The 15,407-nt window shown below is 44.1% G+C and overlaps 1 protein-coding gene across 4 annotated transcripts in view; it reads right to left on the reverse strand.

The window, feature by feature from the left end:
- The window catches only part of LOC121537905 (low-density lipoprotein receptor-related protein 1-like), a 211,359-nt gene that overhangs the window by 114,129 nt on the left and 81,823 nt on the right, over positions 1 to 15,407 (reverse strand). For all 4 annotated transcript variants that reach the window (XM_045207075.1, XM_045207073.1, XM_045207074.1 and 1 more), the window contains exons 4-7: positions 8,013 to 8,132; positions 7,745 to 7,873; positions 7,136 to 7,242; positions 1,515 to 1,668 (exon numbers count right to left, since the gene is read on the reverse strand). In XM_045207075.1, coding sequence (XP_045063010.1) covers positions 1,515 to 1,668; positions 7,136 to 7,242; positions 7,745 to 7,873; positions 8,013 to 8,132 — 510 coding nt within the window. The remainder of the gene's footprint in view (positions 1 to 1,514; positions 1,669 to 7,135; positions 7,243 to 7,744; positions 7,874 to 8,012; positions 8,133 to 15,407) is intronic.

The raw sequence follows: 15,407 nt of genomic DNA on the forward strand, positions 1-15,407 counted from the left end.
AGGTCCTCTGACAACTGATGCTTAAAGTTAATGAGGGAGATAAGAGTCTCCAGCTTCAGAGATTTTTGCAATTCGTTCCAGTCATTGGCAGCAGAGAACTGGAATGAATGGCGGCCAAAGGAGGTGTTGGCTTTGGGGATGACATAGATTCTTGAGTTGATCAGAGTTGGATGTCCACCAGTCTATGTTCAGGTCACCCAGAAGCACAAAATCAGATTTGACATTCTGTGATAATAATTATAAAATAGAATCCAGAGAGCCAATAGCAGATGGGGGTCTAGAACAACAGCAGACAACAAAATATAAATGCGCAGAGATTTATATTCAAAGCCAGATATTCAAATTCCCTATTTAGTGCACTACTTTTGACCAGGGCCTAACTTTTGAGCAGGGCACATAGGGAATAGGGAATGCCATTTGGACAAACCCTCATTATATCTATCACAAACTGTTGTCCAATCAGAATCAATAATGGAAGGTGGTTTATAATGGATCATGGCTATTGGCTGATGCATCAAACCCTTACTGTAGCATCAAGTAGGGTCATGGCTAGAAGGAATGCCGCTTTTGTCAAAATTGACTTTTTGTAGCAGGTTTAGGAGAACTTACGCAGCAGGTTAGGAGAATTAGGTTAAGGTTGGGAAAGGGGTTAGGGTTAGCTAAAATGCAGTCTACTGTACTGTACTGTACTGTACTGTAGACTGAGGTCAGTAAATCAAACTATACTGAGGTGAACTAGGCTCCGTCCCAAATGGAATAGCGTGCCACTTGGAATGCAGCCCTAATTTGTATGACAACACAATGTGCCAGTTAAGCCCTGCAAGCACTCTGTAACTACACCCTTTCTCTATATTGTATTGTGCCTGCAAGCATAATATTGTAACTACACCTCTCCCTGTATGACATTGTATATCAGTGACACATCCATTCATAGGGATTTAGCACCATGTCAGGGAAGCACGGTTCTTGAACAGGAACCTTTACTAGAATAGTACTGCGCTCAGCATTTCTGCTCTGCACTTTTACGCAGTTTTCGGGGTCGGGCGCCGCTGAGTGTTATTGCATCACGTCTACTGTATGTGTGTGTTTATGTGTGCGTGTGTATGTGTGTGTCCTTCCAGTAGGAGCGGTAGGTAAAAAAAGGAGCAGTAGGAGCTCCTCTACTCACGGTGCAGCCTGTATGTGTGTGTATGTGTGTGTGGGTGTGTGGGTGTGTGTGGGTGTGTGGCTGTGTGGGTGTGTGTCCTCTACTCACGGTGCAGCCTGTATGTGTGTGTTTGTGTGTATGTGGGTGTGTGTGGGTGTGTGGCTGTGTGGTTGTGTGTCCTCTACTCACGGTGCAGCCTGTATGTGTGTGTATGTGTGTATGTGTGTGGGTGTGTGGGTGTGTGTGTGGCTGTGTGGGTGTGTGTCCTCTACTCACAGTGCAGCCTGTATGTGTGTGTATGTGTGTGTGTGTGTGTGTGTGTGTGTGTGGGTGTGTGGGTGTGTGTGGGTGTGTGTCCTCTACTCACGGTGCAGGCTGAGTGAGATGTTAATTATCCTGATGTTGTTGACAGTCTTCAGCTCAGGGATGGAGGCACACTTCAGATGGGTGTTGGCGGACGTGTCGCCCACATCGATCCAACATACAGTCTCCTGGGCGTAGTTGAAGTCCATGGCAGTGGTCTGTTTTTGGACAAAGTAAATAAAGATTCAACAATAATACCTTGGGTTTTATATAGCGCTTTTCAAAGACCCAAAAACACTTCACAATAGTTTCAATTCACAGAGGATAAGACAGAAGGAGCCTTGCAAAAGTATTCATCCCCCTTGGCGTTTTTCCTATTTTGTTGCATTAGAACCTGTAATTTAAATGGATTTTTATCTGGATTTCATCTAATGGACATACATAAAATAGTCCAAATTGGTGAAGTGAAATGAAAATAATTACTTGTTTCAAAAAATTATAAAAAATAAATAACGGAAAAGTGGTGCGTGCATATGAAAGGCCCCAGAGTCTGCAACACCACTAAGGAAGGGGCACCACCAAGCAAGCGGCACCATGAAGACCAAGGAGCTCTCCAAACAGGTCAGGGACAAAGTTGTGGAGAAGTACAGATCAGGGTTGGGTTATAAAAAAATATCTGAAACTTTGAACATCCCACGGAGCACCATTAAATCCATTATTAAAAAATGGATAGAATATGGCACCACAACAAACCTGCCAAGAGAGAGCCGCGCACCAAAACTCACGGACCAGGCAAGGAGGGCATTAATCAGAGAGGCAACAAAGAGACCAAAGATAACCCTGAAGGAGCTGCAAAGTTCCACAGCGGAGATTGGAGTAACTATAATAATAATAATAATATGCCATTTAGCAGACGCTTTTATCCAAAGCGACTTATAGTCATGTGTGCATACATTTTTACGTATGGGTGGTCCCGGGGATCGAACCCACTACCCTGGCGTTACAAGCGCCATGCTCTACCAATTGAGCTACAGAGGACCACTTTAAGCCGTACACTCCACAGAGCTGGGCTTTACGGAGGAGTGGCCAGAAAAAAGCCATTGTTTAAAGGAAAGAATAAGCAAACACATTTGGTGTTCGCCAAAAGGCATGTGGGAGACTCCCCAAGCATATAGAAGTAGGTAATCTGGTCAGATGAGACTAAAACTGAACCCAACACCTCTCATCACCCCGAGAACACCATCCCCACAGAGAAGCATGGTGGTGGCAGCATCATGCTGTGGGGATGTTTTTCATCGGCAGGGACTGGGAAACTGGTCAGAATTGAAGGAATGATGGATGGCGCTAAATACAGGGAAATTCTTGAGGGAAACCTGTTTCAGTCTTCCAGAGATTTGAGACTGGGACGGAGGTTCACCTTCCAGCAGGACAATGACCCTAAGCATACTGCTAAAGCAACACTTGAGTGGTTTAAGGGGAAACATTTAAATGTCTTGGAATGGCCTAGTCAAAGCCCAGACCTCAACTCAATTGAGAATCTGTGGTATGACTTAAAGATTGCTGTACACCAGCGGAACCCATCCAACTTGAAGGAGCTGGAGCAGTTTTGCCTTGAAGAATGGGCAAAAATCCCAGTGGCTAGATGAGCCAAGCTTATAGAGACATACCCCAAGAGACTTGCAGCTGTAATTGCTGCAAAAGGTGGCTCTACAAAGTATTGACTTTGCACGCTCAAGTTTTCTGTTTTTTTGTCTTATTTCTTGTTTGTTTCTAAATAAAAAATATTTTGCATCTTCAAAGTGGTAGGCATGTTGTGTACATCAAATGATACAAACCCCCCAAAAATCCATTTTAATTCCAGGTTGTAAGGCAACAAAATAGGAAAAATGCCAAAGGGGGGTGAATACTTTCGCAAGCCACTGTAGGCATTACAATCCTTATAGACAGCGAGGATACCCTCCCCTTCCATGTAGTATAATCACCATTAGGTGATGGGGGAGTTCATATCCTCAGAGTTCGTACTGCTTGGTGACCTAAATTGGGATATGCTTAATACCCCAGCCATCCTACAATCCAAGCTAGATGCCCTCAACCTCACGCAAATTATCAACGAACCTACCAGGTACAACCCTAAATCCGTAAACATGGGTACCCTCATAGATATCATCCTGACTAACTTACCCTCTAAATACACCTCCGCTGTCTTCAACCAGGATCTCAGCGATCACTGCCTTATTGCCTGCGTCCGTAACGGGTCCGCGGTCAAACGACCACCCCTCATCACTGTCAAACGCTCCCAAAAACACTTCAGCGAGCAGGCCTTCCTAATTGACCTGGCCCAGGTATCCTGGATGGATATAGATCTCATTCCGTCAGTAGAGGATGCCTGGTTGTTCTTTAAAAGTAATTTCCTCTCAATCTTAAATAGACATGCCCCATTCAAAAAATACAGAACTAAGAACAGATATAGCCCCTGGTTCTCCTCAGACTTGACTGCCCTTGACCAGCACAAAAACATCCTGTGGCGTACTGCATTAGCATCAAATAGCCCCCGTGATATGCAACTTTTCAGGGAAGTTAGGAACCAATATACACAAGCAGTTAGGAAAGCAAAGGCTAACTTTTTCAAACAGAAATTTGCATCCTGTAGCACTAACTCCAAAAAGTTTTGGGACACTGTAAAGTCCATGGAAAATAAGAGCACTTCCTCCCAGCTGCCCACTGCACTGAGGCTAGGAAACACTATCACCACCGATAAATCTACAATAATCGAGAATTTCAACAAGCATTTTGCTACGGCTGGCCATGCTTTCCACCTGGCTACCACTACCCCGGCCACCAGCTCTGCACCCTCCGCTGCAACTTGCCCATGCCCCCCGCTTCTCCTTCACACAAATCCAGACAGCTGATGTTCTAAAAGAGCTGCAAAATCTGGACCCCTACAAATCATCTGGACTAGACAATCTGGACCCTTTCTTTCTAAAACTAGCCGCCGAAATTGTCGCAACCCCTATTACTAGCCTGTTCAACCTCTCTTTCGTAACGTCTGAGATCCCCAGAGATTGGAAAGCTGCCGCGGTCATCCCCCCTCTTCAAAGGGGGGTGACACTCTAGATCCAAACTGTTACAGACCCATATCCATCCTGCCCTGCCTTTCAAAAAGTTTTTGAAAGCCAAGTCAACAAACAGATCACCAACCATTTCGAATCCCACCGTACCTTCTCTGCTATGCAATCCGGTTTCCGAGCTGGTCATGGGTGCACTTCAGCCACGCTCAAGGTCCTAAATGATATTATAACCGCGATCGATAATAGACAGTACTGTGCAGCCGTTTTCATTGACCTGGCCAAGGCTTTCGACTCTGTCAACCACCGCATTCTTATTGGCAGACTAAATAGCCTTGGTTTCTCTAATGACTGCCTCGCCTGGTTCACCAACTACTTCTCAGATAGAGTTCAATGTGTCAAATCGGAGGGCCTGTTGTCTGGACCTATGGCAGTCTCTATGGGGGTGCCACAGGGTTCAATTCTTGGGCCAACTCTTTTCTCTGTGTATATCAATGACGTCGCTCTTGCTGCTGGTGACTCTCAGATCCACCTCTACGCAGACGACACCATTTTGTATACATCTGGCCCTTCATTGGACACTGTGTTAACAAACCTCCAAACGAGCTTCAATTCCATACAACACTCCTTCAGTAGCCTCCAACTGCTCTTAAACACTAGTAAAACAAAATGCATGCTCTTCAACCGAACGCTGCTTGCACCCGCCCACCCGACTAGAATCACTACTCTAGACGGGTCTGACCTAGAGTACGTGGACAACTACAAATATCTAGGTGTCTGGTTAGACTGTAAACTCTCCTTCCAGACTCACATTAAGAATCTCCAATCCAAAGTTAAATCTAGAATCGGTTTCCTATTTCGCAACAAAGCCTCCTTCACTCATGCTGCCAAACATGCCCTTGTAAAACTGACTATCCTACCGATCCTTGACTTCGGCGATGTCATTTACAAAATAGCCTCCAACACTCTACTCAGCAAATTGGATGTTGTCTATCACAGTGCCATCCGTTTTGTCTCCAAAGCCCCATATAATACCCACCACTGTGACCTGTACGCTCTTGTTGGCTGGTCCTCACTACATATTCGCCGCCAAACCCACTGGCTCCAGGCCATCTATAAATCACTGCTAGGCAAATCCCCGCCTTATCTTAGCTCATTGGTCACCATAGCAACACCCACCCGTAGTCTGCGCTCCAGCGGGTATATCTCACTGGTCATCCCCAAAGCCAACACCTCCTTTGGCCGCAATTCCTTCCAGTTCTCTGCTGCCAATGACTGGAACAAACTGCAAAAATCTCTGAAGCTGGAGACGCTTATCTCCCTCACTAACTTTAGGCATCAGTTGTCAGAGCACCTTACCGATCACTGCACCTGTACACAGCCCATCTGAAATTAGCCCGCCCAACTACCTCATCCCTATATTGTTATTTATTTTGCTCATCTGTACCCCAGTATCTCTATTTGCACATCATCTCTTGCACATCATTCCAGTGTTAATACTAAATTGTAATTATTTTGCACTATAGCCTATTTTATTGCCTTACCTCCATAACTTGCTAAATTTGCACACTGTATATTAATTGTATTTCTGTTGTATTTTTTTTGATTTTTGTTTTGTTTTACCCCATATGTAACTCTGTGTTGTTGTTTTTATCGCACTGCTATGCTTTATCTTGGCCAGGTCGCAGTTGTAAATGAGAACTTGTTCTCAACTGGTTTACCTGGTTAAATAAAGGTGAAATAAAAATAAAATAAAATTAGGGGGTTGAATACTTTCGCAAGCCACTGTAATCAGCATTATAAAGCTTTTATTTCCAACGTGATCCTCTGTGTGGGACACAACAGGACTAGGGTTAGTGTAGGGGTTAAGGTTAGGGATAGGGCTAGCTAGGGATATTGTGAGTGGATAGTTAGATGAAACGTTGTTAAAATCAAATCAAATTGTATTTGTCACATGCGCCAAATACAACAGGTGTAGACCTTACCGTGAAATGCTTACTTATGAGCCCTTAACCAACAATGCATAGTTTAAAAAAATTAGAACAATTTGCTAAATAATCTAATGGAAAAATAGTAACACAATAAAATAACAATAACAAGGCTATATACAGGGGTTACTGGTACTGAGTCAATGTGCGGGGTACAGGTTAGTCCAGGTAATATGTAGATGTAGGTAGGGATAAAAGTGACTATACATAGATAATAAACAGAGAGTAGCAGCAGCGTATGTGAAGACTGTGAAGACTGTGAAGGAATGTGAATGAATGTGTGTGTGTGTGTGTGTGTGTGTGTGTGTGTGTGGCGTCAATATGCATGTGTGTGTGTGTGTGTGTGTGTGTGTGTGTGTGTGTGTGTGTGTGTGTGTGTGTGTGTGTGTGTGTGTGTGTGTGTGTGTGTGTGTGTGTGTTGGAGTGTCAGTGTAGTGAGTGTACATCGAGCCTGTGCAAAAGAGTCAATGCAAGAAATTATAATAAATAATAATAAAATAAGGGGGTCAATGCAAATAGTAATCGACTGAACATCTACAAACCATCTATTTGGGACTATCCAAATAAAGTGTTACCTTAACAGTAAACAAACAGGAAATATGTATAATAAGGAAATAAAAAAGAGCTCTAACCTTCTTGGTGCTGATGGCTGGGAGGCGGGTGGGCATGCCACTCAGAGACGTACAGCGGATGTCATTGAGGTTAGTGATCAGCAGCACCGGCAGCTGTTCCACAGGATCTGAGAGAGGGAGGAGAGGAAGAAGGAAGGGAGGGGAGAGAGAGAGAGAGAGAGAGAGGGAGGGAGGGGAGAGAGAGAGAGGGAGGGGAGAGAGAGGGGAAGAAGAGAGGGAGGGAGAGAGAGGGAGGTGAGAGAGAGAGAGAGAGAGAGAGAGAGAGAGAGAGAGAGAGAGAGAGAGAGATAGAGAGAGAGAGGGAGGAGAGGAAGAAGAGAGGGAGGGGAGGGAGGGAGGGAGACAGGGAAGAGAAAGAAGGAGAGGTCAAGAGGAGAAGATGGTGACAGGAGATGGAAGAAAGGTCACATATCTCTGACATCTCTTCCCTGTAAATTCAGTTGTAACAGCATTAGAGAGAGTGTCACACCGTGCAAATCTGATTCCCCCAAAATAACACAGCATGACAGGATCAAAACAAAACAAATCAACTGAAACACAATTATTACTTGGTGATATGTCTGAAGAAAAGTCTAGCTTTATGTTGATGTTTGATTGTGTGTGTCTCACCGTTCTTGGCCTTGCAGGAGCGGCTGTCTGGCTGCAGTAGGTAGCCCTCCACACAGCTGCAGGTGTAGGAGCCCTTGTTGTTGGAGCACGTCTGACTGCATGTCCCGTACACACTGCACTCGTTGAAATCTGAGGATTCAGGCAGGGCAATGTCAGTCAGTCAGTCAGTATAGTGAGTCAGTCCGTCAGTCAGTCAGTCACTGGTCAGACATGGTACTGTTGTCATATGTTTAGTGTAACTTTATGTATTTGGACTCAGGAGTCTTACCTTTACATGTCTTTCCATCGTGGCTGACTTCATAGCCAATGTTGCAGTAACACTTGGGACCTTGGTGTGTTACTGAGCAGTTGCCCTTGCAGCCATGGGTGGCACAGTCTGGTCCAAGCTCTACCACAGAGATAGAGAGAGAGAGATCACAATCAGATCAAACACATGGAAGGAAACCTGGTTGGAAGCAAATGGCATGGTTCGCAAACACGCATAAACACAACATTTAAAATATATATATATATATATATATATATATATATATATATATATACACAGTGAGGGAAAAAAGTATGTGATCCCCTGCTGATTTTGTACGTTTGCCCACTGACAAAGAAATGATCAGTCTATAATTTTAATGGTAGGTTTTTTTGAACAGTGAGAGCCAGAATAACAACAAAAAAATCCAGAAAAACGCATGTCAAAAATGTTATAAATTGATTTGCATTTTAATGAGGGAAATAAGTATTGACCCCTCTGCAAAACATGACTTAGTACTTGGTGGCAAAACCCTTGTTGGCAATCACAGAGGTCAGACGTTTCTTGTAGTTGGCCACCAGGTTTGCACACATCTCAGGAGGGATTTTGTTCCACTCCTCTTTGCAGATCTTCTCCAAGTCATTAAGGTTTCGAGGCTGACATTTGGCAACTCGAACCTTCAGCTCCCTCCACAGATTTTCTATGGGATTAAGGTCTGGAGACTGGCTAGGCCACTCCAAGACCTTAATGTGCTTCTTCTTGAGCCACTCTTTTGTTGTGTTTTGGGTCATTGTCATGCTGGAATACCCATCCACGACCCATTTTCAATGCCCTGGCTGAGGGAAAGAGGTTCTCACCCAGGATTTGACGGTACATGGCCCCGTCCATCGTCCCTTTGATGCGGTGAAGTTGTCCTGTCCCCTTAGCAGAAAAACACCCCCAAAGTATAATGTTTCCACCTCCATGTTTGACGGTGGGGATGGTGTTCTTGGGGTCATAGGCAGCATTCCTCCTCCTCCAAACACGGTGAGTTGAGTTGATGCCAAAGAGCTCGATTTTGGTCTCATCTGACCACAACACTTTCACCCAGTTCTCCTCTGAATCATTCAGATGTTCATTGGCAAACTTCAGACGGCCCTGTATATGTGCGCCCTTGCGGGCGCTGCAGGATTTCAGTCCTTCACGGCGTAGTGTGTTACCAATTGTTTTCTTGGTGAATATGGTCCCAGCTGCCTTGAGATCATTGACAAGATCCTCCCATGTAGTTCTGGGCTGATTCCTCACCATTCTCATGATTATTGCAACTCCACGAGGTGAGATCTTGCATGGAGCCCCAGGCCGAGGGAAATTGACAGTTATTTTGTGTTTCTTCCATTTGCGAATAATCGCACCAACTGTTGTCATCTTCTCACCGAGCTGCTTGGCGATGGTCTTGTAGCCCATTCCAGTCTTGTGTAGGTCTACAATCTTGTCCCTGACATCCTTGGAGAGCTCTTTGGTCTTGGCCATGGTGGAGAGTTTGGAATCTGATTGATTGATAGCGTCTGTGGACAGGTGTCTTTTATACAGGAAACAAACTGAGATTAGGAGCACTCCCTTTAAGAGTGTGCTCCTAATCTCAGCTCGTTACCTGTATAAAAGACACCTGGGAGCCAGAAATCTTTCTGATTGAGAGGGGGTCAAATACTTATTTCCCTCATTATAATGTAAATCAATTTATAACATTTTTGACATGCGTTTTTCTGGATTATTTTGTTGTTATTCTGTCTCTCACTGTTCAAATAAACCTACCATTAAAATTATAGACTGATCATTTCTTTGTCAGTGAGCAAACGTACAAAATCAGCAGGGGATCAAATACTTTTTTCCCTCACTGTATATATATACATAACATTTTAGAGATTACTAATGTTACTGTCCCCACTACAACAAAACAATACTTAAATAAATGTTATTTTGTCCTTGAAACATTTCATTGAAATACTGTAGATCTCCATTAATTCCTATGGAGGAATGCTTCTACTGCCAATATGGCCGGCCAGTGGCTTCAAATAGCATCAGCAATCCAGGGTTTATATACTGTACATCACTGGTGAAACACCTTCTGACTAACGCATACAACAGGTGCAACACATCCTGAACAACGAGGATGATTCCAATCCAAACAGAACGGTCCGTGCTATCCGGGATCCTTGGGACGTCCCTACCCCATTGAAGTAGAAATGTAAAATGGTTAAGGTAAGGGTTAAGGTAAGGATTAGGTTATGGTTAGGGTAGGGGTTAAGGTTAGGGTTTAGGGTATGGAAGTCCCAAGGATTCCGGATAGCACTGAACCAAACAGAACCAACCTCTAAATAGAAAACAAAATCAAGAAAAAAAAACAAAGCCTGTAACATAAGCAATAGCTTCCTTCCTCCAGCCAACACAGTATATTACAAACTAGACTTTGGCACAGTGTGGTAACAGACTTTGGCACAGTGTGGTAACAGACTTTGGCACAGTGTGGTAACAGACTTTGGCACAGTGTGGTAACAGACTTTGGCACAGTGTGGTAACAGACTTTGGCACAGTGTGGTAACAGACTTTGGCACAGTGTGGTAACAGACTTTGGCACAGTGTGGTAACAGACTTTGGCACAGTGTGGTAACAGACTTTGGCACAGTGTGGTAACAGACTTTGACACAGTGTGGTAACAGACTTTGGCACAGTGTGGTAACAGACTTTGGCACAGTGTGGTAACAGACTTTGGCACAGTGTGATAACAGACTTTGGCACAGATGAGGCTAGGATCATTTAGACTAGAGAAAGTGAGAGATTTCTACCCACTGTAATCTCAGACTAATCGCTCATACAGTAGAGGCTGATATGAAACAGGGCAACAACACGTGTTGACTCCAGTCACCCAAGTCATAGACTGTTCTCTCTGCTACCGCAAGGCAAGCAGTACCGGAGCAGGTCCAAAAGGCTCCTTAACAGATTCTACCCCCAAGCTATAAGACTGCTGAACAATTAATCAAATGGCCTATTTACACAGCTGCTACTTGTTGTTTATTATCTATGCATAGTCACTTTACCCCAACCTATATGTACAAACTACCTCGACTAACCTGTACCCCTGCACATTGACTCGGTACCGGTACCCTCGTGTAGCCTCGTTTTTGTTATGTAATTTTATTGTGTTACTTTAGATTTTTTACTTTAGGCTATTTAGTAAATATTTTCTTAACTCTATTTCTTGAACTGCATTGTTGGTTAAGGGCTTGTAAGTAAGCATTTCACGATAAGGTCTACACCTGTTGTATTCAACGCATGTGACAAATCAAATGTGATTTGATTTGATTTGTTGCAGTCTCCTCACGCTGCAGTCTCCAACTGCTGCAGTCTCCTCACGCTGCAGTCTCCAACTGCTCGGGTCTTCTGCATGCCAACAGTTTCCTACCGCCCAGATCAAAAGGCAGATATGAGAGAAGTGGCCATACAGCATGCTGTCTGTCTTTCTGTCTGAGAGAGGACTGCAGCGCACCAAAAAAGAGCTGCCAAGAAACACATAACCACAAACACGCAACGCAAGGAAGTGAGATGAACTCTCAGTCTGAGCATCATCATAAAGCTTGCAGAGCATGGAATCCTACTGGCATGTCCAATTAAGTCCCATTTCTTAGATAACTAAACACACTGCACCAAAGCAGACTGTGCAATCTCATTCAGTAGTACATCATCATAATGGGAGGACAGTACAGTATCACACTGGGAGTGGATTCTTCTCAGTCAGTGCTCAACAATGGTCTCAACGAGTGAAGGGATGTCCACACCACAACCCACAGCCCTGTCCAGCCATGCTGAAAGGAGACCATTACATACCGACCGTTGAGGCTGGCCAGAGGAGAGCGCAGAGCGAAGCGGAGGTTGGACCACAGTCGGGTCCTCATTATGTAAAGCCTGTGGATCTCAGGCCACAATGGCCCTTTTGTGGGGTCTCGCTGAGAGGAAGAAACCCACTGTGTGTGTGCCCTGTATCAAACCCATTCACTGAGACACACATAGAGACACACAGTGCCAACGCTTGCCAGGGTGCTGCTGTCCCTCCAAGCCTACATCAGGCCACCACCTCACCCTCCTCTAGCCCTGAGCCTCTAGCTTCAACCATCACAATCAGCACAGCAATAAGTGGATATTGCCCGAAGAACCCCAATTTCAATTTCAGCCCATCTCTAATCTAAACCTAGTTTTCTGACTGTGGGTTTCAAAGAACAACACACTCAGGGGAATGAGTCAGAAAGTGAATATGCATAAAGACACATATTGACTTCAGATGCCATTCTATTCTGTGGTTGTAGACAGTTTTCTGCAAATGGAAGTAATATAAATAATTATATTTCGATGGAATTCTATGTTTGTTTAGCCCCACAGTGCCACAGAGAGAAGAGAGCAGAATACCATCTAAATATAATTACTTCTATTACTTCCATTTGCAGAAAACTGCAGCCAATACAGTGGCTTGCAAAAGTTTTCACCCCCCTTGGCATTTTTCCTATTTTGTTGCCTTACAACCTGGAATTAAAATTGATTTTTGGGGGGGTTTGTATCATTTGATTTACACAACATGCCTACCACTTTGAAGATGCAAAATATTTCTTATTGTGAAACAAACAAGAAATAAGACAAAAAAACAGAAAAATTGAGCGTGCATAACTATTCACCCCCCCAAACTCAATACTTTGTAGAGCCACCTTTTGCAGCAATTACAGCTGCAACTCTCTTGAGGTATGTCTCTATAAGCTTGGCACATCTAGCCACTGGAATTTTTGCTCATTCTTCAAGGCAAAACTGCTCCAGCTCCTTCAAGTTGGATGGGTTCCGCTGGTGTACAGCAATCTTTAAGTCATACCACAGATTCTCAATTGGATTGAGGTCTGGTCTTTGACTAGGCCATTCCAATAAATGTCAATGTTTCCCCTTAAACCACTCAAGTGTTGCTTTAGCAGTATGCTTAGGGTCATTGTCCTGCTGGAAGGTGAACCTCCGTCCCAGTCTCAAATCTCTGGAAGACTGAAACAGGTTTCCCTCTCCCGAGTGGCACAGTGGTATAAGGCTCTGCATCGCAGTGCTAGCTGTGCCACTAGAGATCCTGGTTTGAATCCAGGCTCTGTCGTAGCCGGCCGCAACCGGGAGACCCACGGGCGGCGCACAATTGGCCCAGCGTCGTCCAGGGTAGGGGAGGGAATGGCCGGCAGGGATGTAGCTCAGTTGGTAGAGCATGGTGTTTGCAACGCCAGGGTTGTGGGTTTGATTCCCACGGGGGGCCAGTATGAAAAAATTAATTAATAAATAAATAAAATAATGTATGCACTCACTAACTGTAAGTCGCTCTGGATAAGAGCGTCTGCTAAATGACTAAAATGTATATGTAAGAATTTCCCTGTATTTAGCGCAATCCATCATTCCTTCAATTCTGACCAGTTTCCCAGTCCCTGCCGATGAAAAACATCCCCACAGCATGATGCTGCCACCACCATGCTTCACTGTGGTGATGGTGTTCTCGGGGTGATGAGAGGTGTTGGGTTTGCGCCAGACATAGTGTTTTCCTTGATGGCCAAAAAGCTCAATTTTAGTCTCATCTGACCAGAGTACCTTCTTCCATATGTTTGGGGAGTCTCCCACATGCCTTTTGGTGAACACCAAACGTGTTTGCTTATTTTTTTCTTTAAGCAATGGCTTTTCTCTTGCCACTCTTCCGTAAAGCCCAGCTCTGTGGAGTGTACGGCTTAAAGTGGTCCTATGGACAGATACTCCAATCTCCGCTGTGGAGCTTTGCAGTTCCTTCAGGGTTATCTTTGGTCTCTTTGTTGCCTCTCTGATTAATGCCCTCCTTGCCTGGTCCGTGAGTTTTGGTGGGCAGCCCTCTCTTGGCAGGTTTGTTGTGGTGCCATATTCTTTCAATTTTTTAATAATGGATTTAATGGTGCTCCGTGGGATGTTCAAAGTTTCAGATATTTTTTTTTAACCCAACCCTGATCTGTACTTCTCCACAACTTTGTCCCTGACCTGTTTGGAGAGCTCCTTGGTCTTCATGGTGCCGCTTGCTTGGTGGTGCCCCTTGCTTAGTGGTGTTGCAGACTCTGGGGCCTTTCAGAACAGGTGTATATATACTGAGATCATGTGACAGATCATGTGACACTTAGATTGCACACAGGTGGACTTTATTTAACTAATTATGTGACTTCTGAAGGTAATTGGTTGCACCAGATCTTATTTAGGGGCTTCATAGCAAAGGGGGTGAATACATATGCACACACCACCGTTATTAATTTTTTAGAATTTTTTGAAACAAGTTATTTTTTTCATTTCACTTCACCAATTTTGACTATTTTGTGTATGTCCATTACATGAAATCCAAATAAAAATCCATTTAAATTACAGGTTGTAATGCAACAAAATAGGAAAAATGCCAAGGGGGATGAATACTTTTGTAAGGCACTGTATATATATTTTGCCACAGGCCATGGAGTGTTACAAAGTAAAAGCACCAATTGGAGAAAAAAAGTCACCTGTTCTCAACAGCAGTATTCTTTTAGCCATTTAGCCAAGGTTAATCACCCGAGATAACACGTCACACTGCTGCCTTGAGTGTTCAACAAGCATGTCACACACACACACACACACACACACACACACACACACACACACACACACACACACACACACACACACACACACACACACACACACACACACACACACACTAGGTGAGTGATGCTGAGTGTTCTTGGAGTCCATCCAAGAGCAGACAAGGAGGCACAGAGGAGGAAACAGTCTCAGGGCCTTTCTGATCAATATTTCATCTGACAAGCCCTGAACAGGGTGGGATGAACTAGGTGGGGTGATGGGGGTGAAAGGGATGATTCGGACAAACAAGGACTGACCAGGTTAAAAAACTCAGTATCCCCTTCATACTACTTCACAACCTTCATCACTTCTAAGAGTCTTTCTCAACACCAGATTATTCCTAGTTACAGCAATATACAGTGCTAAAAAAAATAAAGGGAACACTTAAACAACACATCCTAGATCTGAATGAATGAAATAATCTTATTAAATACTTTTTTCTTTACATAGTTGAATGTGCTGACAACAAAATCACACAAAAATGATCAATGGAAATCAAATGTATCAACCCATGGAGGTCTGGATTTGGAGTCACCCTCAAAATTAAAGTTGAAAACCACACTACAGGCTGATCCAACTTTGATGTAATGTCCTTAAAACAAGTCAAAATGAGGCTCAGTAGTGTGTGTGGCCTCCACGTGCCTGTATGACCTCCCTACAACGCCTGGGCATGCTCCTGATGAGGTGGCGGATGGTCTCCTGAGGGATCTCCTCCCAGACCTGGACTAAAGTATCCGCCAACTCCTGGAC

The sequence above is a fragment of the Coregonus clupeaformis genome, chromosome 24 (genome assembly GCF_020615455.1).
Source record: "Coregonus clupeaformis isolate EN_2021a chromosome 24, ASM2061545v1, whole genome shotgun sequence".
Lineage (NCBI taxonomy): Eukaryota > Metazoa > Chordata > Actinopteri > Salmoniformes > Salmonidae > Coregonus > Coregonus clupeaformis.